Source organism: Gymnoscopelus braueri, assembly GCF_963280865.1.
Source record: "Gymnoscopelus braueri genome assembly, chromosome: 16".
Lineage (NCBI taxonomy): Eukaryota > Metazoa > Chordata > Actinopteri > Myctophiformes > Myctophidae > Gymnoscopelus > Gymnoscopelus braueri.
Genome location: NC_137616.1, coordinates 29,673,633 through 29,699,937, shown reverse-complemented (window position 1 = coordinate 29,699,937; position 26,305 = coordinate 29,673,633). Strand labels below are relative to the sequence as shown.

The window sequence follows — 26,305 nt, the reverse complement described above, 5'->3', positions numbered from 1 at the left end:
GGAAAGTAAAATGGGTCGCCACATTTTGCGAGAGAAATAAGTTAGGTCTATGAAAATGTTACTGCATGCGTCGTTGTGCCCTGAGAAAACAGTTAGGCATGAATGCTGGGGTAATAGCCGAGGCTAATTTGCAACACCAGTCCCTGGTTAGACCTTTCTATATAAATATATACCTAATAAAAATGCATGAAGCTCTAATCTAAACAAGTATGAAAAGATATTTATATCTGCAAAGTAACTAGTAACTAAAGTTTTCAAATAGTTGTAGTGAAGTAAAAGTACAAGATTTGCCTCTGAGCTGTAGTGGAGTAGAAAAGTATTACCATTATAATGTAATTATATATATAATTATAATATTAATAATAATAGAAAGACGCGAAAAACAAGCCCAAAGTCGCTTATAATAAGCAGACATGGCAACATCGACTCGCATAGACTCGCTGCTGCAGCTCGTCTACGGGCCGCTCTGCGGGGGGTCTAGAGGTGTGAACTGCTCTTCCCTGGGGGAGAGAGAGGGAGAGCGGTCAATTTAGCCGAAATATAACGTTTGGGATGGTATATATGGTATATATTTCATATTTATAATACGTTTCAGAAGAAAAAAAAAACGGAGATGATTTGAAACATATATTTAGGAAAAGTCATGAAAGGGGAACTTTCTCAGAGCTTCATGAGAGAAGATAATCCACTTTAAATTCTCAAAATCGGTCATATTGATAGCTTAGTCATGCAAGTGATAAAGGCTGAGCCATGAGTTCACCATGTCTTATCGTTATCGCCACATTTACTTGTCTTTCTTTGTTCTGTATAACACTTTTGGATGGTTTCATTTAAGGTTTTCCAATGGAAATTGCGCTTGTTGTTGTGAAGTTTGGCTCTTGGGTACCAAATGATGAGTTACTAACGGTGTTTTAGATCATTTACTTTCATCTAGTACAAACTGTGTTTACAAAATTAAACAAGCATCTTTAGAAATATATATAATATATATATATATATATATATATATATACACACACTTCCACACATTTTTGTTGATGTCAGTGTTTTAATAAAAGCGTGTGCGTTTGTGTGGGCTTATTCTGGTATACTGTACCTTCAAATGTAATGCATCTCCTCACTCTACATTGCCCACTCTCCAATCTCAACCTTCTCCTCACACTTTTTCTGGTCCATTAATTTCTTCCCCTGTTGTGTTTTGGCTGCGTTTCCCAGTGAACGTTTTGCTGATACATTAATTTATAAAGAAGGGGCGACACAAAGAAAATGAAAAGAGAAAAGCAACTCCGGCAGCACTAAGGCAAATTCACAATCACTCCGCTGGCGATGGAAATAATGTATTGAATATTGAACCAGCTGTACTATCCTGCACCCCCACCCCTCCCTCCACTACCCTAACCCCCCATCCACTACCCTGCACACCCAGCCTCACCTTGTCTCCCATGTTTGCAGGGGTGTAAACTAACTAAATACATTTACTTAAGTACTGTACTTACAATTTTGAGGTGTTTTTACTTTACTGGAGTATTTCCAATTTTCAGTACTTTTACTTCTACCCCATTACATCTGAGAGGCAAATATTTTACTTTTACTATTTTGATTATTATCACAAAACATACCATACCCACTTCAGCCCTATATACATTACGGCCATTTGAAAATAGCCATCAAGTACATTTTTTTATTCCGGACTTTTACTTGAAACAGAGTATTTCTACATTGCAGAATTGATACTTTTACTTATTAACATGTTTGTACCTCTACCCCCCCCCCCCCCACCTCTGTATGGCTGTAGGTGAAGCACACGACAAAGACGTCCAGGTCGTGGAGCTGCCCATCGTGGACAGCCTCCACCCGCGGCCCCCGTACCTGCCCCTGGCCATCCCCGAGGATCTGGCCCAGCGCCTGCACCGTCTGCACGGCGACCCGTCCGTCTGGTGGGTGTCCCAATTCGTCAAGTACCTGGTGCGTCCCCAGGCCTGGCTGGAGAAGGAGATCCAGCAGACCACCGCCAAGATGGGCTTCAAACACCCCATTATCGGGTAAGGGGCAGCTCGCTCTCTCTCTCTTTATGTGTCTGGGTCCATTTATGTATTTTGCCGCGGACCCCCATCTCAAAATATTTTGTTCCAGGGACCCCCCAGAAGCAAAGAGAGATTTGTGTTAAAAATGTTTGCTTTACAAAATATACATTCAAAGATTAGCACAAATTTTAAAAAATAGCCAAAGAAATCTGAAAATGACACAGATGCGTTCCCGGTCTTAACAACACATTGAGTGCCAATCGCGTCGATCTACGCGAACCTACTTAATTGCGCAGCGTGCCAGTCGCGTAGATTTACGCGAAGTGGTCTTTTTTTTTTTTTTTACTCACAGGTTCACATTTCATTGTAGGCCTCGTTCGCTACGACACATTTCATTGTAGCACCACCGGAAACGGAATTATCCCTAAAGCGGAAACTAAATGTCAATTTTCTCGGTTGTTGTTTTTCTCATCGCTGATCGCTGTTTAGATGAAACCGCTGTAGCTTCAAGATGGCGGATCGCAGATCGAACCGGTTTTCGCTCGGCTTTTCACACAGATCCCCTGTGTGTTTAAAAACAGTTGAACGCGCGATTTTAACGGATTTAGCGATGTCTGTGGCGACGTGAAAAAAAGCAAAAAAACAACATTAAATCGCTGGCACTGGTGAGTACATTATGATATTAAACTCTGGCATGGAATGTGTTAACGGGCTAAGACTAGAAGAGAGAAGATTTGTGTCAAAGAACCTTTCTTTGTGTCAAAGAACCTTTCTTTGTGTCAAAGAACCTTTTTTTTAAAACACTTTCAAAGATTTTTCTAAAATGTTAAAAAATAGCAGATGTACAAGCTCGCAGAGCAGCACAAAGTGACACGCTGTAAGATTGTAGATCTGCTATTTTTGAGAACTGCTGTTCTTAAATCCTGACAGTTTTCTGAAAAACGTATGTTTCTAAATAGCTCAAATCTAAAATGCACGGATGCTTTCCCGGGTTTCAATGGGTTAATTTAACTCTGAGAGTGTACAAATGCGACCAAATGGACCATTCTGTGTCCATTTTGGTTACATGTGTACATTGAGTTACTAATGTGTTACTAAAGCAATGAGCTGCGGTTTATGGTGGATTTTAGAACAGCTAAAGAGGCAAACGTCCTTGCAGGAGCTCATGTTTTCAGTAAGGCTCAGCGGTGGAAAAAGTACTCAAATGTTTTACTTAAGTAAAAGTATCAATACTGCAATGTAGAAGTACTCTATTACAAGTAAAAGTCCGGAATTCTAAATTTACTTGAGTACAAAAGTATTGTTATCAAAATGTACTTAAAGTACCAAAAGTAAAAGTACCAAAATGTTTGAAAATAGCAGATCTACAAGCTTGTAGATCGGCTATTTTCAAATTGCCTAGGTATAAAATAGGTAATGTTAGCGTTTTAGTGGTTAATGTATGTTTTATAAAGTAATATATTTATATCTGCAAAGTAACTAGTAACTAAAGTTTTCAAATAATTGTAGTTGAGTAAAAGTACAATATTTACCTCTGAGATGTAGTGGAGTAGAAGTAAAAGTATAGACAATTGGAAATACTCCGGTAAAGTAAAAGTACCTCAATATTGTACTTAAGTACAGTACTTGAGTAAATGTACTTTGTTACTTTACACCACTGGTAAGGCTCTGATTGGCGCTTGGCCTGTGACATCGCACCTGGTCCAAGTTGTGTGGCCTGTGGGTGTCAAACCTGGATCCAGTGAGTGCCAGGTGAAAAGACCAGATCTAGTTGTAGAACACTATATTAATGCTTTGCCAGAGGGGGAAAGCTTTTTTCTTTTAAATGCATTAACCAAACACAAAATAGGTTTTGGGGCCGAGCGGTTCTTTAAAACTGACCTGTGCTCAGCTCTTTGATGTACAGCTCAAGTGCTAGAACAAGGCATCAACGGCTCTAGGGTCCTCAAATCCCCATCGGCCACGAATGCTACTGAAAAATGTATGCACTCACTTTGCTGTTTGGCCTTTTTTTTCTCCCTCTCCATATAAGCATCCTGTGAGTGGGACATATTTATTTATTTATGTATTTATTTAGTATCTTTCTTGGTCTCACACATCTGCTGATATGTGTCTTTCTCTTGTCTCCTATCCTTTTGACATTATGTTCAGACCTGGAACAAACAACACTTGCAAATAATTCTCAGCAGGGGGGGGGGTTGTACTTTGTTTTTGTAAGTGACTGAGGTAAAATGTTGCTCATCAGTCCTGTCAGAATATTTTCCGCTTTCCCACTGTTGTGTTGTGCAATTGATTGATGAACGAGGCAGCACCCAGCCGAGGCCATTTGACAATGAATAAATAACAAGGGATTTTATTTTATTTTGTAGAAAAATAGCACAAATAGCCAGCGGTGTCGTGGTGATTTTTTTTACTGGCAGGGCTGTATTTTAACGACGGCACGCGCACACCGAGCGCATTTCATTTGACCTTAAATTAGGAAACATGTTTGTATAGGAAATGTTTTTTAGCTTAGTTTTAGTCTTTTTAAACTAATACAAATTCAAGGAATGCCATGAATTATAGAGCTGAAACTAAAAGTTTGCTTTTTTTTTACATGTTCTTGAAAGTATATTTTCAAATGTGTCCTTTGTATATTCAAGTAATTTGTCATACCTGCCCTGTGACATTTGTGATTATGAAGCCTAAAATCCAAACAAAAATGTAAAGCTGTATTCATATGTTCCAATGTTCAATGCCAAAAACACAATTAAATCGTTAATCGCAATTATTTGTGTGACAATTAATCGTCAACTTCAAATTGTAATCGTGAGACAGCCCTAGCAATACCGTGCTCCCATTGGCCACTCACTGGTTAGCATCCTGGCACCTGTCACACCATTATGAGCCCAGAACTCTGTGCTTGTTTATGTCAGAGCTCAGGATTTAATGCATCAGCTCGCAGTTGGCCACCGTCGAACTCTGTCGGACTGAAGGACCCAAGAAAGACAAAACCATTGTTCACACGGCGAACAGTTTTAGACAGGGTTTTAAGTTAAAAACGGACAAAAGTTGTCTCTAGACGCCATTAAAAAGTCACCTGGTCCAGAAAGCAGCTGAAAAACAAACAGTGAGGGATTTTGAAGTACAGTTTGACCCAAGTCTGGCTTAGTTCTGCCACTCAGAAGTCTTGTGTGCAGTCATCCATGTGCCTCTCTCTCTCTCTCTCTCTCTCTCTCTCTCTCTCTCTCTCTCTCTCTCTCTCTCTCTCTCTCTCTCTCTCTCCTTCCTAACTATTCTCTCTTTCTCCTATATTTTCTCTCTCGCTCTGTCTCTCTCTCGCTGAGTCGTAGTTCCCTGTCTCCCGGGCTCTTCTGTTCCGTTGTGTGTAGTTCTGTCACTCACTCCTCCGACACTCACTCTCCTCTCGCTTGTTTGCTTCCCTCGCAGTTGTACGCCTGCTTTGATTCCTAGTGCCTCTCCCTGTCTTTCATCACCTCAACCGCTACAATTTTATCTCTCCCTTTCTCCCTCGTTCCCAGCCCTCCTTACTACTCTCAACCCCTGCTGTCACTTATTTTCTTCATCCCCGACTCATCCTCACTCGTCTCTTCTCTGTTCTCTTTCATGTGATCCATCCTTCCATCCACCATCCGCTCAAGCTCTCTTTGTCCCGCTACATATCTTTCACGCCTTTTCTTCCACACCCTCCCTTCAAGACCTCCTGTTTTCACTCCGTTTTTTTTTCTCCCACACATCTCTATCTCCAACTCTTTGTTTCTCCCCACTCTAAACCCCCTATCCCTCCCCTCTCCTCTCCTCTCCTCTCCTCTTCTATCTCCCTCGCTCCCATATTGTAAGAGAACCCCCCCACTCCTCTCCCATCACTGGGGACAGCCTATTGAAATGAAGTGCCTGATACAACAAAGCTTTTATTTTTCTTATGTTTTGCCTCTTCTTTCTTTTGCCCCATATGTCTCTCTCTCTCTCTCTCTCTCTCTCTCTCTCTCTCTCTCTCTCTCTCTCTCTCTCTCTCTCTCTCTCTCTCTCTCTCTCTCTCTCTCTCTCTCTCTCTCTCTCTCTCTCTCTCTCTCTCTCTCTCTCTCTCTCTCTCGCACCACACTGCTGTTGTGCCTGAGTGTGCCGCGAGGTGGAATGGGATGAGAGAGGCAGAGAGAGCAGGAGAAGCACACCATGCTTGTGATACAGGAAGGCACTGTGGGGGAGGAGGGCACCAGGCACTATGTGTAACTGTTAACAGTTATCAAACCAAGGGCTGATACAGTTGTAGCGCTAATCTAAATTCTCAGCTGAGGAGACACTGGAGTTTATCCGTACTAGAACAAAATCACACCCAGTGTGAAGTGAGTGGTGCCTTTGTGTTGCACTCCTGTTTGTGTTTAATTAGTGTAACTGGTTGCATCTTTGTGTTGCAATCAGCTGCAGCTGTTGAGGCCGTGCTCAAACAGACGGACGAACAGACGCACACACACGGTCAAGTGTAGGAGTGGCTGGCACCACTCAAAAACAACTAGCGGCCCTCTGCGGTTTACAGAATGAATACGTACCAGCAAGGTCAAGGCCTGCCAGCAACACCTGCTACAGAATGTTTTCAGCCAACTCCCTCCCCACATTTTCAGGAAATTCCAGGTGGACTTTTTTTCCTAGTTCCTAGTTGACAGTACTGTTAATGCATTTATGAAAAGAAAGCCATGGCTGCATCGACACAAGCAATTTTCTGGCCCTCAGTTAATTATCTCTCTTTCAATATATACTGTACATGCAGTATATACCGTATATACATATACAGTACATGCCAGGGACTCATTATAGCCCGTGCCTTGAAGGAGAGGAGAGGGGACGGCACGATACAAAACTCACAGGAACCAAACGGCAGACATGAAAGAAGCCAGGGCACAGAAGAGAGAGCCTAACAAAAGACAGACCATGAAGCCTGATGTATACTTGCAGTATACTGAAGATCAAACAGTAGTTAGTTGCGCGAGGGTGTCGTGCGCCAAAAAATAACAGATCTACAAGCTCTCAATGCTTTGCAATAAGACAATTGTGAGCTTGTAGACTAGGAGGGCCCAACTATCCACCACCACCAGCGTACCTGCCCCTCCCTTTTCGCTGTGCTGGGGTTTCATTTTCCCAGTAAATAATGGGGTTTGTGCCTCCGGTGAGCATCCCCAGTACTGTGGTGTCAACTGATATCTGGCTAGCTTTAGTCATTAGGCACAGTCTGTTTGTTATGTTCTATCTCTACAACTACCCCATCTCTATTTATACATCTCTCTCTCTCTGTGCATTCCTTTCTTTACATCCATCTATACCTCTCTCTGATTCTCTCCATTTCTAGTTGTGCTCCCACACTTTTCTCTGTGTATCCGTGTCACGCTTCATCTCTCCTTCTCTCGTTCTCAAAATCTCCCTCGTTGCCTCTCTTCTCTCTCTCTCTCTATACCTCCCTTCCCTGTCTCCGGCTTTCCCTCTCTCCCTTTTTTTCCACACGGCTTTCTTCTCCTCTACCTGGGAATACTGCCGTTGGTCTTTTGAGAAGAGATTAAATGTGTAAACACGAGCATCAGTCACATAGTTGTCCTCTCTGACTGTTCTCTTTCCTTCCGTAAGATGTCAACATGCATTGTCGTTTTTCCTTTTGTTTGTTTGTTTTTCCTTTTACTCTGTCCTTTGTAACTGTGTCAGTTCCACTGGGCAAGAAATCACAACACAGATGTGTGAGAACATTTTTGAATGCAAAAGCACATCACACGCCTGCATCCATAAGGGTCCATTTTTTATCACGATCAGAGTGACAGCAGCGACAAGGGATGAGTGTTCAAATAAAACCACTTCTCTCTACGGCTCTGTTTGAATGTTCTGTCTGCCTCTCTCTGTCTGCCTCTCTCTCTCTCTCTCTACTGTATCTCTCCTGCTTACCTTCGTCTCCAACCTTCAACCTTCCTCTCCTTGGACCACCTTCACCTCTGTCTTCCAATCAATACTGCAACGTAGAAATACTCTGTTACAAGTAAAAGTCTGGAATTCAAAATCTACTTGAGTAAAAGTACAAAAGTATTGGCATCAAAATGTACTTAAAGTACCAAAAGTAAAAGTACTCATTATGCAGAATGTCCCATTTAAAGTTTTCAAATGTATAACATTATTTTGAAAATAGCCGATCTACAAGCTCACAGTGCGTCGCTGGTACGCATTCATTCTGTAAACCGCAGAGGGCCGCTAGTCGTTTTAAGTCCGGATAAACTCCAGTGTCTCCTCAGCTGAGAATTTAGATTAGTGCTACAACTGTATCAGCCCAAGGGTTGATAACTGTTAATCTTTCTATGTACTGACATCACTCTCCCCTCCGTCCCCAAGGGTCCATGTGAGGAGGACAGACAAGGTGGGGACCGAGGCAGCGTTCCACCCCATAGAAGAGTACATGGTGCACGTGGAGGAGCATTACAAGCTGCTGGCCAGGCGCATGCACGTGGACAAGAAACGGGTATACCTGGCCACCGACGACCCCTCACTGCTACAGGAGGCCAAGACTAAGTGAGTGTGCACGTGTGTGCACGTGTGTGGGTGGATAGGAGTGCGTTTAGGGGGGCAGTGGTGGAAAAAGTACTCACATTTTTTACGTAAGTAAAAGTATCAATACTACGATGTAGAAATACTCTGTTACTCTGTTAGTAAAAGTCCGGAATTCAAAATGTACTTAAAGTACCAAAAGTAGAAAGTACTCATTATGCAGAAAGTTTTCAAATGTATAAAAATCTTTTGAAAATAGCAGATCTACAAGCTTACTATGCGTTGCGATGCGACGCATTGTGAGCTTGTAGATCGGCTATTTTCAAATGGCCGAAATGTATATGGGACTGAAGTGGAGTAAAAGTACGATATTTGCTACATCTCAGATGTAGTGGAGTAGAAGTCAAAGTACTGAAAATTGCAAATACTCCAGTAAAGTAAAAAAAACTCAAAATTGTACTTAAGTACAGTACTTTACACCACTGTAGGGGGCATGTTATTTATTTGTGTTTGTGTGTATATTTGTCTGTCTTTGTACACACCTTCATATGGGAGCGTGTGTGTGTGTGTGTGTGTGTGTGCGCGGTCTAACGTGTCATGAATCATCCCCACTGTGTGCGTCGACTCCTCTGTGCCTCGGCGTCCTTGTGTCTTCTCCTGACTCTTTCTTGTGCCCTGCAGGTACCCAGAATACGAGTTCATCAGTGATAACTCCATCTCGTGGTCGGCAGGCCTCCACAACCGATACACCGAAAACTCCCTCAGAGGAGTCATCCTCGACATCCACTACCTGTCACAGACGGACTTCCTGGTCTGCACCTTCTCCTCACAGGTGGGTCTATTTGGCGTTAATTTTTAGTGACTCAGGGCTAAATGAACAATGATTTTGCTGTGTGTACATTTCTTTATAGCACTGTTTCCCAAACAATGGGTCAGGGACAGATTTGTGGGTCGCGGACGCATTCTTATGGGTCGCGAGTAAATATCCCCTTTTTCTTTTTGTTTACTACAATTTTGCATTATTTCAAAATATAAAAAATGACAAGCATTTTTCAAAAGACATTTTTCAAAAGAACTTCATACATAAAAAAATTAATCAAATACATTCTGTAGAATATACTAAAAACTTTTAAGAAGTAGTGAAAATAGCAGATCTACAAGCTTGTGAGCTTGTAGATCTGGCTAATTTCACTTTTTTGGGTCCCGGGAAGACATCAAAGGTCTCTATTGGGTCTTGAGCTAAAAAGTTTGGGAACCACTGCTTTATAGAATCAAATAGAATGCCGCATCAAATGCCTATAAATTCATTGCCTAGCGATGAGTGAAATGGTTGCGATTGATTGACGTTTGTGTGTGTGTGTGTGTGTGTGTGTGTGCGCGTGCGCGTGTGTCGCAGGTGTGCCGCGTGGCGTATGAGATCATGCAGACACTACATCCGGACGCCTCGTCCTTCTTCTACTCCCTGGATGACATCTACTACTTCGGGGGCCAGAACGCGCACAACCAGATCGCCATCTACCCCCACCAGCCGAGGAACGGCGAGGACATTCCCCTGGAACCCGGCGACGTGATCGGGGTGGCCGGCAACCACTGGGACGGATACTCCAAGGGCGTCAACCGAAAACTGGGCCGCACCGGCCTGTACCCGTCCTACAAGGTGAAGGAGAAAATCGAGACCGTCAAGTACCCCACGTACCCAGAGGCGGACAAACAGCTCAGCGCTCAGAAAAAATAAAAGGCTAGAGATGAAAAAAAAACACGGAACAAAAAAAGATTATAGCAAGGAGAAGGAGAACGTGAGGAGAAAGACACACTCCGACACAGGGAAGGAGACTGACTGCTTTTTTGTACAGAACAGAGAGCGCACTTACATAGCTGAGTGATGAGCTGGGAAGAAATGAGAAACGTTAGCGAAAGCTATAGCTTGGACCCAGGGGTGGTAAAAAAAATTAATGAAATAGGATGCACTGTGTGCGAGTGTGTATGTATGTGTGTATGTGTGTGTGCGTGCGTGCGTGCGTGTGGGTGTGTGCGTGCGTGCGTGTGCGTGCATGTGCGTGCAATAGACAGTGTGCGGCACATTTGTTTGTGCTTGCAAGCCTGTGCGCACTTCCGTATGCGTGCGTGCGTTTATGTACATGCCTGTGCATATACTATAAGGTCATGGAAGACTTGTACCCCACCACCGAACACCCCAACCAACCACCCCTCCCAACCCCCGCCCCCCAAGCCCGATGTGGTAATGATCGGGCATGTAGAGATCTTAGACGTGAACATTGATTGGAAACAAAGCCGGAAAACAATGAAGGCTCCGCGACTGAGTTATCTCTCTCTTTCTTTCTCTCTCTGTCTCTCTCTCTTTCTCTTCCTTCCCCTCTCCCTCTCCCGAGAGAGACTGGGACTGAAACTGGTAAAGCTCACCGAGCCAGCTTTGGATCAATGGATGGGGAAAAGAAAAGAAAAAAAAACAACAATGACAAACTAATGACTTAAAAAAAAACAAAAAAACAGTTATGAACTGGGGGGGGGGGGAAACAAATGTTTTGATTTTTATTTAATTCCTTTCGGTGTTTTTTTATTCTAATCTTGCCTTTTTCTCCTTTTTTGTTTATTGAATGTACTGTATGTTCTTCTTGCCATGCTCACTGCTTTCCTGCCTTCCTACCCCACCTTCCTTCTCATTCCATCCATCTCCACTGTCCCCCATTGTCCATCTCCTCTCTACATGTGCAATTAATTTTATAATACCATGCTGTGCTTTTATCGTTATTGTTTTTACGGTCTTAAATTTGTGTGTATGTGGCTTGTGCATTGTATACTGTATAGTGTGTGTGTGTGTGTGTGTGTGTGTGTGTGTGTGTGTGTGTGTGTGTGTGTGTGTGTGTGTGTGTGTGTGTGTGTGTGTGTGTGTGTGTGTGTGTGTGTGTGTGTGTGTGTGTGTGTGTGTGTGTGTGTGTGTGTGTGTGTGTGTGTGTGTGCGTGCGTGCGTGCGCGTGTGTGTGTGTGAGACAGAGAGAGAGCGAGAGAGAGCGTGCGCCTGTGTATGCGTGCATGTATAAGTCTTTAGGGGCCATGTCATGAACCCAGTGCCTGTTAACGGTGAGCAGTGTGCTTTCTGGCCTCCCTGCTGAGTGAATAATGTTTCTGTGGCCAGAGGGACACTGGCACTGGACTGTATGACTGACCTCAGTTGACCCTTATAACAATGGTGACCCCCCCAGCCGCCACTGGTGACCCCTAGTGAACAATGGTAAGACTATAGGTGGACTGTGATGAACTGATGTTGACACACACACACACACACACACACACACACACACACACACACACACACACACACACACACACACACACACCCAGGCACACATACAGTAGGGGCTGTCCCCAGGCTCACCAAATGAAACACTCCACTGAGCTAATGTCCTAATGTCCTTTCCACATCTCTGTCTTTTCTGTCCATTTGTTTGTTGTCGATTCGTTATCTTTTGTTGTTTTGTTTGTTTGTCTTTTTACTTTTAACCTTGCTGTTTTAAAATAAATGAGGAAAATATGCCTATGTTTAAAAATGATGATGCTTTGTCATAACAGTGCCCCACACCACCACACCCTATCATGAAGGCTTTTTTATTTCATAACTTATGTTCTTGGGCATTGTCTTTGATAACCACAGATCGAATAAACTTGAGAAACCAATACAGTTTTTTTCTCCAGTTTGATTTGAAGTACCATCTGCTCCTCCGTCACTCTCGACTGGCTACACCTGCTCACTCAATCAGTCTTCACGTGCCTCACCTGTGCAGCACATGTGCATGTTCAGCTGAGCATGAGGACCAAGCTCATCAAAAAAATAATTTGCTGAATGTAGTACTTGGGGGGGGGGGGGTCCAGTCTGCCTGGAAGGACTATTGTCTATTAAGAAGCAACTGATTTTGTAAGAACATTTTTTTTGTGTCTTTTCTTCCCAATTGATAGACATCTTATTTTGCAATGAAACTCGTGTGGCCTAACATTCCAAATGAGTATCTAGTCTTTGTTTTTTTGCCATACAGGAACATTACTACATTATGCGTAAAGATGCACCTTATCCAGCCACATTAATTTACGCTCCACATACCAGCATTTGAAAGCAGCCGGTGTACTCCCAGTGGGCGCCACAAAATGGGTATGGCAGAGAATCATTATTGAACTTGTGTCTCTAGACAGTTTAGTGTCCTACTTCCTGCCTGTCTGAAGCATTTATGATCTTTTCCTCCGTCTTATTTATGATTTGTCCTGTTGGGGTTCTGAGAGTTTCATTACAGACCCCAGCTTTAATATCATCAGTGATCTACATGCTTCATTGGACAGCTACAAAACAAACCACGGCAGTAGTAATGGGGATGAAGTTTTTGGGGGTGTGCAGACAAAAAGTGGTTTTATTGCCTTTCCCCCGCCTAACTGACAACAATTTGCAACCAATTTAGCCTTCGTTGACACACCGTGCACATGCAGCACACACACAACATGCATATGCTTGCCAAGTTGTTCTTTGAACATCTTTTCACTGAGTTGGAGTGCCTCATGGGCTTTATAAATGCACGAGCCAACTGAAGGGCACTTTAATTAAAACACAATTGCTGTCACAGTGGCCTGTAACAGTCATTTAAGAGAGACGTTAGTTCAGTTAATTATTCTGTTAATTGGCCTGTGCTCCTGGTAGAGAGTGTTCAGGTTTTAAGCAGGCAGATTCACTTCCCTTTATTTGTGGTCTTAACCGTTGTAGCGCTCATTGAGAGCACAGGGGCATTTGTAGCCTCTGCTGTGAAGGTGAGCCTTGAAGGGAGGTTGTGCCATTTCACTGCTTGATCCGTATTTAAACAGTCCAGTGTTGACAGGTTAAACGCTTGCCCAACGTGACGCCGTCTCTACTCCCGCACACAGGGCTGCTTACATGCTGCGTTTGTTAATGGACGGATGTACCAAATGTGTCATCACCAACCTCTGTGTTTGAGCTACCAAGGTGTGAAAAGCATGCATAGACACGGCCAAGTGGGTTTTGTAGTTGCTGACGTGCAAACGCTTTATATTGATATGATTGACTGATATAAAGCATATACCATGCAGAAAATCCTACTCAAAAGTGTTTTCAAAAGAATATATGCTTGTTAAAGTAATATTGTTTACTGGTGGTTTTCACAACCATGTTAATATGACATCAATTAATTCCTACAGTAGCTGCAAACTGGGGTTTGGAAATACATTCCAGAGCTCCCGACTAGAAACATTGATCTAAAGGGCCATTTGATTGAATTTTATGAGGTGAGCAATCCTGAGTTCCGACTTAATATCGAATGCAGGAAAAGAACACAGACCAGGAAGTGATGCGGCGGTTTAACTGATTGGAATTCACATTGTATATACGATAACCGAGAAGGCTATGCTGACGCTTCATTGAATAGCAATCTTGTAAAGGGCAGGCAAAATCATTCCGACTGACTCGCAAGGAGAGTGGAAATGGAAATGGCTATTGTAGCCTGGTTTCTGTCAGGTCCAATCAGTGGCCCGGCTGCACCACAGTAGCAGATGAAACCAGCCTGAAGTACCTAGTCTCACATCAAAGCTGAGCCCAAAGATTCCCACACCAAACAGTCAGGTGTTCGTCTGGGTGAAATGGATCGCATGGTATCGATTTTTTCACCTCTGGTGTACGAAGTATGTGTGTGAAACATATTTGACATTTGACTCCACATGCCTCTATGTGTACAATATAAGCATCTATAATCAGCTGCGTACTCAAATGCACTTGGGGGACCGTTGACCTCACCAGTAGGCTACAGATTTCCTCATAGGATATTTCTACTGATTCAGTTATACTTTTACATGCCTCAGCCTCCTGTCCAGTGCCTTGTCAGCAGGGTTGGGCCAAGTTAAGCCTCTGAGTGGAGCAGGGTGTTTGGTTTGGCTCACATACAGTGCTTTTGTTTCCAATAAATCAATGCTCTCAGTTTAATGCTGAGACAAAAGAAGCCACGAAAATAGGCAAATCCCTGAATAGTGTGCCAGAGCACTTCGCTGTACTGTAACAAATATATCTGCAGGAAGAAGAGTTTGTCAGAATGGAAGGAGAGAATGGTTTCTTTTCTTAAGTGCAATGTGACTTTTGAAATGACAGTGCATTTTCAAAGACCCCAGATTCCCAAATCTAACTTTGCACATAAGTGAGCGTGCGTTAACTTTATTATCAAGTAAGAAAAAGAAACAGTGCACTTGTGCAGGTTGTTTTTGCAACAGCTGCATGTACTCTTAGAAATGACTTCAGCAGCTTAATCTGTTGACAGTGGGACAGATGCACCGATAGGGAGGTCTCATGGGAACATTTTCACGGAGAACACTCATAGATAGAGCATTGTGATGTCACCGACAACGGGGCCGTACTCAGGGAAGTTGTACTCGGCATTTCCCCTGTAGCTTGGTGCAGTCACAGAGGAAAACGCATCAGGCTGTGTCATACGTAAATGGACCAACGCAGGTTATTATCCACATGATTGTGATGCCACATTGGAGGTACATTCATCAACGGTGACGGCGACAGTAATGATAATAACATGACGGCGCACATGGTGTGATAACACCCACACTGTGACGCTATGAAGTTGCCATCAATGTTTGATAGTGCTATTATCTCACAATAGCCTTTGTGCACTATCCTAACATGCCTTTGTGTCGATAGTGATGCCTGTATTGTATGAGCGCCCACACACACACACACACACGCACACGCACACGCACACATGCACCATTCACTATGTCGTTGTTGTTGTTGTGTGTCCATGTTCTAGTCGTAGTAGCTGCAGCAGTGAAGAGTCCATAAGACTCCACGCCCCCATCACCCCACATCACCGCTCCACCCAATACCCCCCCCCCCCCCCCTCCCCCCCTGCTGCCTGCAGGGCTCAGCCCCGCCGTGATGACCATTAGCGTCTGGCTGAGGCTGCAGGAGATAACGGGTGATTTAAGGCCCTGTACCCCTGCACAGCCAGAGAGAAATGGCCGGCTGCCGCTTATCTCCCCCTCCGCCATACTCCACACACTTTTACATTAGGCTCCCCTATTCAAAGCCATCTGTCTTCCCAGTCAGGGTTTGATAAAACAGCCTGCGTGCCTCAAGACGGGGTAGGAGAGGACGGGGGGAGACAGAGGAGGAGACATACTTATATTCTGCAGTGACTCGTAGGACCAGGGGTTGACACGGGGAGGTGGGGAGGCGAAGGTGGGGGGGGGGGGTGCTCAGAGATGCCACTACGGCTGCATACTTATCCACAGTGACAACAACTGCTACGCACAAGAGATACAGTATCAGGTTTGTAAAAGTGAGACAGTGTTTGTGGACGCATACCGCCCCCACCCCCCCATCGCTCCCTGACTAATTGCAAATCAATGGTGGTCTCTTTGTGAGATGAATGGGGGGTGAGGAGGATAATTGGCCCACGTTTGCATCAGCCATACATTCGCTCTTATTCAAGTAACAGTGGCTAAACTCTCGCCGACCGCAGGTGAGCCTGTAATGGCGCCGGTTGATGTTGTATTCCTGCCAAGAGATTGAGAAAGAAAGAAATCATTTACTCTTAAGCCTTTCGAGGCTGTTCTACCTCTGAGTGCTCTGTTGATCGTGATAAGAGTGCCTTTCCCCCTGAGCATATCACCATGGCTGTAGACTGGTGATTAGATCTTAATGCCACTGCATATGCGAATGCTTCCAGTTGGCATGGAAAGACGATTAATGCATATAGTCTGCATGTGCATTATGTGATGAAATGTTCCCTAGCTTCAGGGCCTTGGGTTGGAATGGGGGGGGGGGGGGAGGATACCTGTTATCTTAAGAAAAACACATTGGGAGAAATCAAGAAAACGAGGGAAATTCAGAAGCTGAATCACATCATTGTCAGAACGTGCTGATTTTTCCTTCTGTGTGGAGGCTTAGTGGGCAGTGCTCCATTCCCTCTGGTCCCTGCTGTGTAATTATGGTGTCATTGTGTGACAGCCAAGGAGCTAAGGGATGGCAAGACAGTCTTGTGTCTCAGCGCTCGCTGAGAGGAGGACATTAAGATTGGAGGACAAGACAGCCCTGACAACCCAACTGTCCCCTCTTTGTTCTGACCTTTCTTTCTCCACCTCCTCTTCCCTGTCCGTAACTCCCCTCATATCCGCCGACCATCTTCCACCTCTATATTTCGTTAACCGCTCCCTCGCTCTCCATCTCTCGCAGCCTTTGGTCCCCTAATCTGATGACCAAAGCAGAAGTAAAGAGCGCTGTGCAATTAACAGTGTTGCTGAGGTTAATGAGCTCCTACTTTTGGCAGATTGAGGCATGGAGTCTTGTGTTGAAAGTGCATCTTGTCAGTGGCGGAGTCACACTGAAGAGGCTGGGAAGGCAAAGTGCTATCATCTTCCACAGGCAGTAAATCAGGAGTTGCAGGGGATTTTTGGCTCACCCTCAATGTCAAAGTAGCTCATCACTTCACTCGTTCCTCTGCAGTATAGGAAGCAATATCTTTGACTCTTCCCTGCATGGGTAATCAGGCAGAACTCTGAACATACTACCGTACGTCCCTTTTGGTTCGTGGAACAGGGACTGAAATGTCCTTGCTGGGAGAACCTCCTGGTGGGCAGAGAGGGAACGCTGTACAATAAAAGAATCACAGGTTCGATCCTTGCCCTCGTGAAAGTGTCCTTGAGTAAGACTGAACCCCTACCTGGTGGATGCCAATGGACTCTGACTCTGAGCCCTGCACCTGTGTGTTATACGGTGATTAAAAGGCCATCAAACAATCTTCTTCTATAGAGACATGGACATTCTGCATATCTCTGCTGTCGGGCAGAAACCAGCTCCAAAATGTAAATTTTTCAGGAAATTAAAAAACAAAATATGAATTTGTCAGGAAATGAAGAACCTTATATTTTTTTAAACAAAGCAATGCTGCCTCATCAAAGTTGGTACAGTAGATTTACATAGATTTTAGAAAAATAATTAATTGTTTTCATAACATTAGTTCCTCTGTGGTAGAATATAGTGCTCGGTGCTGCTTGGCACTGCCTGGGGGGCATAATTTACGATTCTGTCGCTATCGGTACATAACTCGAACGGTGCTGAGGATTTTGGGAGTTATTTAATGCGGTCCGCTCATGTGAGCGGTAGTTCCACGTGCGTCACAGAAGGGGGCGTCGCCAAGTTACTGATGTCCGGTGGGAAAGGCCCGTTCGCACCACGCAGCGCAGAGGAGGTGGAGTTAGCTGCTTTAGCTATTTGTGGCTCCTGCATCTGGCATCGCCTTGCAATTATCCAGTTAGCTCTGGGAGGAGCAGGTGTTTAAGGAGCCTTTTGATGACAGACATTTTGGATAAGTCCTAATGTTCCCTTCCATGTTAATTGTCAGATTCATTCAATGGTGTACAAGCCATCTGGCATACTGGAACAATCCCGGTGGGCCGCTGCCTCTGTGGGCCGTCAAAAAGAATCCTTAACATTTTTACCGGCCGTCCGGCCCTGTCTGTCTCTTTACCGGCCCTCTCCCCCATCATTCACTGTATGCAGACTGTGCACGACAGCGTGCTGTGTGCCTACCTGGGTCTGGGCTCACTGGCCAATCACAACCAAGCTGGGCTCACATAACAGGAGTTTTGTACCGACACGTGCGAACGCAAGCGAATGACCCATCGCCTGCTGAGGCTAAATGGATATCTTGTCGTACTGAATGTGGGCAGTGCAGGATGTGATGCACACGGAAGGCAGTTTGTATAGTGGTTTGTAGTCTGCTTAAGTGGATGTGGTTGTTGCCAACAACCACATCCACTTAAGCAGACCAACAACTTGTTGGTCACACACAAGCGCTCACTAATAAAACCACAGCCAATGATAGCCAAGTGGGGTCAACCACTTCTTTGCTATTGGTGTTGACGCCCGGTCACAATTCGCCAGATTTGAGCTCCACATGAAGCAGAACATGTGAATTTGAACGGGAGTATTACATTTGTGCATGTGTGATCGTGTCCTTAAGACCTTATCAACGATTCAGTTGACCACATAAACCTTCTGTCCCTATTCTGGGGCGAACGTTTGCCAAAAATAGCAACACGTCGCAATGTGGGAAGAGGGATAAAAGGAGAGCGTCTAGTATAGACCCCTGGTGGCTTCTGGTCAAGAAGTATCTAACATTTATGTTGTTACATTTGTGCTTATGTCGTAGGCATAGCCTACTCCATCATCGCTACTGTGTTGTCGCTGTAAAATGGTGGATTCATTGTTTTTAATTGTTTAATTGTTTCGAATTTTGTCAATTCAGTCCAATAACCTTTGACAAATCTATACATCCTTTCATTTGTTTTCAGTAAGTAAGAATTGTTTGGAATATAAGATTAGAGCTGTTCCATTTTCAAAGAAAGAAAATAAAGGTAGCCTAACAATAGCAATAGTGACGGTTACCTTAAAACATGACACAAAATGTAATAAACATTTGCTTATTTCATTGTGTTGGTTAAGGTTGCAATAAATGCATATGTAATGTAGCATATGTAATGCTATATTAACTCCCCCCCTCCTCAACCGTAACTGACCATACAGTACTGTCACCAACCTGACCTGAGCAGTGAGCACAACCCCCATCACCCACCCTCCGGGGCGGTCCAAGTGGATAAATCCATGGCTTAATTTCTTTCCCAGCACACCCCTGGAGTCATTCTATAGATCTCTCAGCCCATTTTGGGGGGTTTTCTCAAGGATTATATAGGCCTATTGTGGGCCTAATTCCTGGGTGCTGGACTATACATTGTCCGGTACTTATTCTTCTCCAGATTCATGTGATTTCTACAGAATGTGTTTTTGTCTTTTGGAGCTTTGATCAGTGAAAGTGTTATTAATTACACGCTGTTATTGCGATTGTGTCAAGTCATGGAGTCTGAAGCTCTCTATTATGCTGCCTGAGGCGCCGCTTTCCTTTTGATTATGCTGTTGCCCTTGACCTGGCTTCACTGATCTCAAACACAGAGAGGGGGGGGGGGGGGGGTGTGTGTGTGTGTGTGTGTGTGTGTGTGTGTGTGTGTGTGTGTGTGTGTGTGTGTGTGTGTGTGTGTGTGTGTGTGTGTGTGTGTGTGTGTGTGTGTGTGTGTGTGTGTGTGTGTGTGTGTGTGTGTACTATTTGCTTGTGTGTGTGTTTGCATCTTCTTGCACGTGTCTGTATCTTTGAGTGCGTGGTGTCTGCATGTGATTATTAGCATGTTAGTATGCAAATTATAGTTGTATAATAATCATGTAGTCTGTCAGGGAGCCCAGCGCCGAATCCCCGCCCGCGGTGGGCGCAGGAAATGTGGCGTACAGGAGACTGCTGTCGCCCGGGTGTCGATCGGGGGCCTGAGTCCTTCTGATAGAGGCTCAGCCCGTGGACGGTGTGAGGCCGGTAGCGGCCCCCGTCGCCCCGGGGCAACGTCTCCTCGGAGTCGGGTTGTTTGCGAATGCAGCCCAAAGCTGGTGGTAAACTCCATCTAAGGCTAAATATAGCTAGTGTAAGCTACAGGGGGCTGAAACCTTTCCATGCTACAGATCCCAAAATAGCCAAAATAGCCTCTGGCTGCAGGCCCCCTGTTGCGAAATATTACATTTATTTATATATATATATATATATATATATATATATATATATATATATATAGCAAAAATAGCCAAGCTCACAACACGTCACGGTGCAATCTGCTATTTTATTAAACTTTTAATTATTTTATTTTCATTAATTTCATATTTGCTTATTTTTCATTTGCCTCTCGTTTACAATTGTCCCCCCATGGTGGCCCCACTTATAAAACCTGTGGCCTACACGGTTTCACATGTGCATGTGTGATCGTGTCCTTAAGACCTTATCAACGATTCAGTTGACCACATAAACCTTCTGTCCCTATTCTGGGGCGAACGTTTGCCAAAAATAGCAACACGTCGCAATGTGGGAAGAGGGATAAAAGGAGAGCGTCTAGTATAGACCCCTGGTGGCTTCTGGTCAAGAAGTATAACATTTATGTTGTTACATTTGTGCTTATGTCGTAGGCATAGCCTACTCCATCATCGCTACTGTGTTGTGGCTGTAAAATGGTGGATTCATTGTTTTTAATTGTTTAATTGTTTCGAATTTTGTCAATTCAGTCCAATAACCTTTGACAAATCTATACATCTTTTCATTTGTTTTCAGAAAGTAAGAATTGTTTGGAATATAAGATTAGAGCTGTTCCATTTTCAAAGAAAGAAAATAAAGGTAGCCTAACAATAGCAATAGTGACGGTTACCTTAAAACATGACACAAAATGTAATAAACCTTTGCTTATTTCATTGTGTTGGTTAAGGTTGCAATAAATGCATATGTAATGTAGCATATGTAATGCTATATTAACTCCCCCCCTCCTCAACCGTAACTGACCATACAGTACTGTCACCAACCTGACCTGAGCAGTGAGCACAACCCCCATCACCCACCCTCCGGGGCGGTCCAAGTGGATAAATCCATGGCTTAATTTCTTTCCCAGCACACCCCTGGAGTCATTCTATAGATCTCTCAGCCCATTTTGGGGGGTTTTCTCAAGGATTATATAGGCCTATTGTGGGCCTAATTCCTGGGTGCTGGACTATACATTGTCCGGTACTTATTCTTCTCCAGATTCATGTGATTTCTACAGAATGTGTTTTTGTCTTTTGGAGCTTTGATCAGTGAAAGTGTTATTAATTACACGCTGTTATTGCGATTGTGTCAAGTCATGGAGTCTGAAGCTCTCTATTATGCTGCCTGAGACGCCGCTTTCCTTTTGATTATGCTGTTGCCCTTGACCTGGCTTCACTGATCTCAAACACAGAGGTGTGTGTGTGTGTGTGTGTGTGTGTGTGTGTGTGTGTGTGTGTGTGTGTGTGTGTGTGTGTGTGTGTGTGTGTGTGTGTGTGTGTGTGTGTGTGTGTGTGTGTGTGTGTGTGTGTGTGTGTGTGTGTGTGTGTGTGTGTGTGTGTGTGTGTGTGTACTATTTGCTTGTGTGTGTGTTTGCATCTTCTTGCACGTGTCTGTATCTTTGAGTGCGTGCGTGAGTCCTACAGGGGGCTGAAACCTTTCCATGCCACGGATCCCAAAATAACCAAAATAGCCTCTGGCTGCAGGCCCCCTGTTGCGAAATATTACATTTATTTATATATATATATATATATATATATATATATATATATATATATATATATATATAAATATATAGCAAAAATAGCCAAGCTCACAACACGTCACGGTGCAATCTGCTATTTTATTAAACTTTTAATTATTTTATTTTCATTCATTTCATATTTTCTTATCTTTCATTTGCCTCTCGTTTACAATTGTCCCCCCATGGTGGCCCCCACTTACAAAACCTGTGGCCTACACGGTTTCACATGGCTGAGATTTCATACACTTGCTGTACACAGCCACACTCTTGTGTTTCAAATGACCTGTCCTCGAGGCTCCCTCATCATCATTCTGTGTCTGAAAGCGCGACAGCATTGCTCTGTTACCAGCCCTCTCTCAGTCCACCGGCTTCACAGCTCGTATTTCATGGCAGCCTCGCTGTGGTGGCGGTGTTTTCAGATCGATAGGCGCCATGCAGCACTCAGTTGTTGAAGGACTCACAACGAACGGTCTTGTGTTTGGATCTTCACACGTGGGTGGGTAGTGGTGGTGGAGGAGAGCGGTGCGGTAATTTGATTCTTCCTGTTGACACACGCCAAAGTTGCAGTCGATTCACCTTCAATTCAAGTCTTTTGACGACAACAGAAACAAAGCTCTTTTAAGATGCTGTTTTGTGTGTGGACTTAATTGAGTTAAGTGAGCTGACCCCCAACACCGACACAAGCTTTCACATACCGCTGTTATTCTTATGCTCCGTGTGCACCCTATTCAGTATTCCTGGACCCTTGTCCTCTCTTGTAAGAATTCCTAAACGAATTAAGATGCCTTGGCGTGACATCCATCGAGCACACAGTAGGAGTGGCAAAATAATGCAGTTAACACAATATAAGAGTCTAAAAGCCCTGCTAGTGGGTCTCTTACCCACCGGTCGATGGCTATAAGGGCCAAGTGGTTCAAAAGTTATTTATCACTGACCAACAGATTAAGTCATATGTAAGTCCCAGGAAAAAACTGGTATGTGTGCAGTATTACTAAGGTAAGGATAACCAGATACTCTTTTTGGGATGCTTTACTTTCAAAGAGCAGAGACAGGGGCTACAACTGTGTTCGATGCATTTCGACCCCATGGTCTCTCTCAGACAATGCTGCTTGAGGTTCAATTAAATTTCATTCAATTAAATGTATTTCAATCAAGCAGACATTTTATTCCAATATGTGACTGACTGTGCACTGTTGAATAGGCCTAATAAGCTGTGTGTGTGTGTGTGTGTGTGTGTGTGTGTGTGTGTGTGTGTGTGTGTGTGTGTGTGTGTGTGTGTGTGTGTGTGTGTGTGTGTGTGTGTGTGTGTGTGTGTGTGTGTGTGTGTGTGTGTGTGTGTGTGTGTGTGGCCTAATAAGCAGGGTCAGCAGCAGGCGTGTGTCTTATTTTCAAAAAGTACATTGTATCGTTAAAACTGATAAAGCTGTGCAGTAAATGTTTCCTCCACACATTCCATTGGGTGGGACTCGTGGGAGTTCTTACTGTACCTTCTTCACAGACAAACTCCTTCAGCCAATTGGCAAAACAAAATATGACGCCATCTCCATACCTAGAATGTAAAGAATGTTATCTGGGAGGAATGTTGTCATCAAGTTAACATGGGAAGAATGTTCTCTCAACTTAAGATAAGATAAGACCTTTATTAATCCCGCTGGGGAAAATCAGTCGCCAAAGACAGTTTAAAGAATTACGATTACAGGGCAAAGAAAAGAGTACTGCAGATACAGCATGGATGGAATTAAGTTCATGAGACCTTCCATTTCCTCCTCTACCTCCTGAGCCACTTCTACCCCCTACATAAAACTTCAATAAATATTGAAGTCGTTATGAAACTGGTGATAGGATGGGTTTTGTTACTAAACACATCCCTAAAAGTGTCTGTTTTCACCATAGCCTCAGTAGTTGCAATTACCACAGCAAAGAATTGCCGTTGGGTCAGCGAAGACAAGTGTCAAGTTTGAGAGCAGGAACTTTGTCCTTGTTTGTTGGGGCCCTTGTGAAGCTGAAACCCTGCAGGTCATTGAGTATCTCCCATAAAGAATTGTCACTCTAATGATGTCCCAATTTTTCCTTATAATATGTTTGATCTGCTTCTTTGCAATAGCGTGTAACAAAGTACTGTATGGTTTCTGGGTTTGCTCTTGTTTTGGTTTGGGCCTGCCTGAGCAATTAACTCCTCATGTGTCAGAGCTCTGTTGTGAGCCTAAGTGAGAATCTGGAGTTGATCCCCTCTGTCTGAAATGCTGCTGCATGTCCATAGATTGAGTCTGGAAATACTGATCAGAACTTGTGATTGTGCATATGGGACAATATGTGTTGCAGATCAGTATAAATATTGCTCCTGTCCTCTGAGGTGAAGCTAACCATCACTAACAAAGATCGATAGCAGTAAATGGCAGCTCAGTTTAATAGTGATGGCTGCTTCCAATACAGATCTGAGGGGAGAAGGACTGTCTTCAAGGTGTCAGGGTAGATAGTGAACTTTTTTAAATATGTATTCTTCCAGGGAAGGTTTTAGCTGAGCATGCATTATCTTTTGCGCACATGGTCTTTTTCAAGCTCTCCCCTGCTTCACCCTTACAGAACATGTCGACACAATGGAGCTGCCGATTACAACCACAATATTCTCTTGCAGCTCAACTGGATCTTTATGTAAGAAGAGCCTTGCTCAAGGGCATGTCAGTACTTTTAGAAGGAGGTCATTGCTCGTTCACTGTCCCTACAGACTTTCCGGATCAGTTCAGGGATTTGAAACGATGACTTGCCCGGTGACAAGCCTGCTTTTCTAACCATACAATATGTCAGGAGACAACAGAAACACATTTAACCACCTTGTAGATTAATAACACATTGCATTGCAACATGATTTTAACTCTTGTCACATCCAGAAGTTTGTGTTTCCCAAAAAGCCAGGCGTTGCAACTCTAACAAAGAACTCTAATGCTTACACTCTGGAAAAACCTCCCTCGACTCCCTTGCCAAACATATTTGCTGGTCCATGGTCCTTCTGTGTGTACTGCAGCTGCTGAGAAGGCCTGATACACAAGAGTGTCATGATCAATATTCCTCAGAGTGCTTGCCAAGGCTCCTCTGAGATGAGGTAGAGACAGATCTTATCGTGTGTGTGTGTGTGTGTGTGTGTGTGTGTGTGTGTGTGTGTGTGTGTGTGTGTGTGTGTGTGTGTGTGTGTGTGTGTGTGTGTGTGTGTGTGTGTGTGTGTGTGTGTGTGTGTGTGTGTGTGTGTGTGTGTGTGTGTGTGTGTGTGTGTGTGTGTGTGTGTGTGTGTGTGTGTGTGTGTGTGTGTGTGTGTGTGTGCGTGCGCGTGCGTGCAAGTATGCATGGTTGCATGTGTGAGAGAGAAGGAGGGATACATTATAAAAGAGAGAAATAGACAGATAGAATGGGCAAGTTAGACGGAGAGAGGGAGAGAGCAAGAGAGACCCACCAAAGAGCCAGCCTCCATCACAGATAAATGTACGGGAATGCACTCTGAATAATTTATACGCACCAAAAATAAAATCAAAACCCTTGATTTCTCTCCTCGCGGAGAGACGAGTTCCCTGGAATCCTGGTAGATCTGCAGACAAAGTATAAGGACAGATTGAGCCAGACTATGGCTGCAAGGAGGCCTTACCTTTTATCCATTAATGATAGCTTCATAACTAGTTCATGAACATGTATATTTGATCATGAGATTAATTTTGCTTCCTCCCGCTCCAACCAGTGGGTATGAATTTACATGGAAATAATAGTGTGCTTGATCATGCGAGTCGTGCTCACTTACATAAACGCTTGGCGTAGCCCCTATGCAGAGAATATGTGCTGAGCAGCTAGCACACAAGGTTGTTTTGTAAGCAAGGTCACAACCTACATGTATTGCTAAACTGTTGTTAATGGCGTAGTCCTTAGCTTAGGCGACACAGCGGGCAGTAGGGGCAGGGTTCTGACAATGTGAACAATAATGACCTACCAACATGATGTGTGCATGTGCAGTACCTACACATGAGTGTTAATTTAACTCTGAGAATAGAAGTTAATTTAACTTTGAGAATTAAAGTCCATTTGGTCTCATGTTTACACCCTCAGAGAGTTAAATTAACGATTTTACTGTAGTGTATAATTTTCAGTCTGAGGCATTCGCTTTATTTTAAATATAGGTTGAAATATTACTCATATCTGACATAGCTAATATGGAACATATTTTAATGAATACAAATATATTTTAACCAATCTGTTTTAGTTAATGTTAATGAAACTAGTAAATCTGCAGTGGTTGGAGGGGGTCTGCTGTACCTTTGAATATTTTATGAAACTGTCAATAAAATATCAATCAATCAATCAATCCCTACTCTTACATTGACAGATTATGACCCTGGTGTAGGGTAGGTCGGACAACTTGGCAAGTAGCCCTGTTTGAAGCTCATGAGCCCAAGTTTTATTATGAACTGACTATGTAACAGAAACTATGCTTGTAGCTACCCATTCAGTAGGCTACGTTTAGATACACTCTAACGATTTGAGCCTAACCTTTAACCTTTACTCACATAAGATCATAATCGGATTAAAGGGCTATT

At 43.7% G+C, this 26,305-nt stretch overlaps 1 protein-coding gene across 1 annotated transcript in view; it reads left to right on the top strand.

The window, feature by feature from the left end:
* fut8b (fucosyltransferase 8b (alpha (1,6) fucosyltransferase)) overlaps positions 1-12,224 on the top strand; it is a 49,121-nt gene extending 36,897 nt beyond the window's left edge. The window contains exons 6-9 of the mRNA XM_080452464.1: positions 1,796-2,042; positions 8,385-8,561; positions 9,219-9,369; positions 9,934-12,224. Coding sequence (XP_080308590.1) covers positions 1,796-2,042; positions 8,385-8,561; positions 9,219-9,369; positions 9,934-10,272 — 914 coding nt within the window. The 3' untranslated portion in view covers positions 10,273-12,224. The remainder of the gene's footprint in view (positions 1-1,795; positions 2,043-8,384; positions 8,562-9,218; positions 9,370-9,933) is intronic.
* The last annotated feature ends 14,081 nt before the right edge of the window (positions 12,225-26,305 follow it).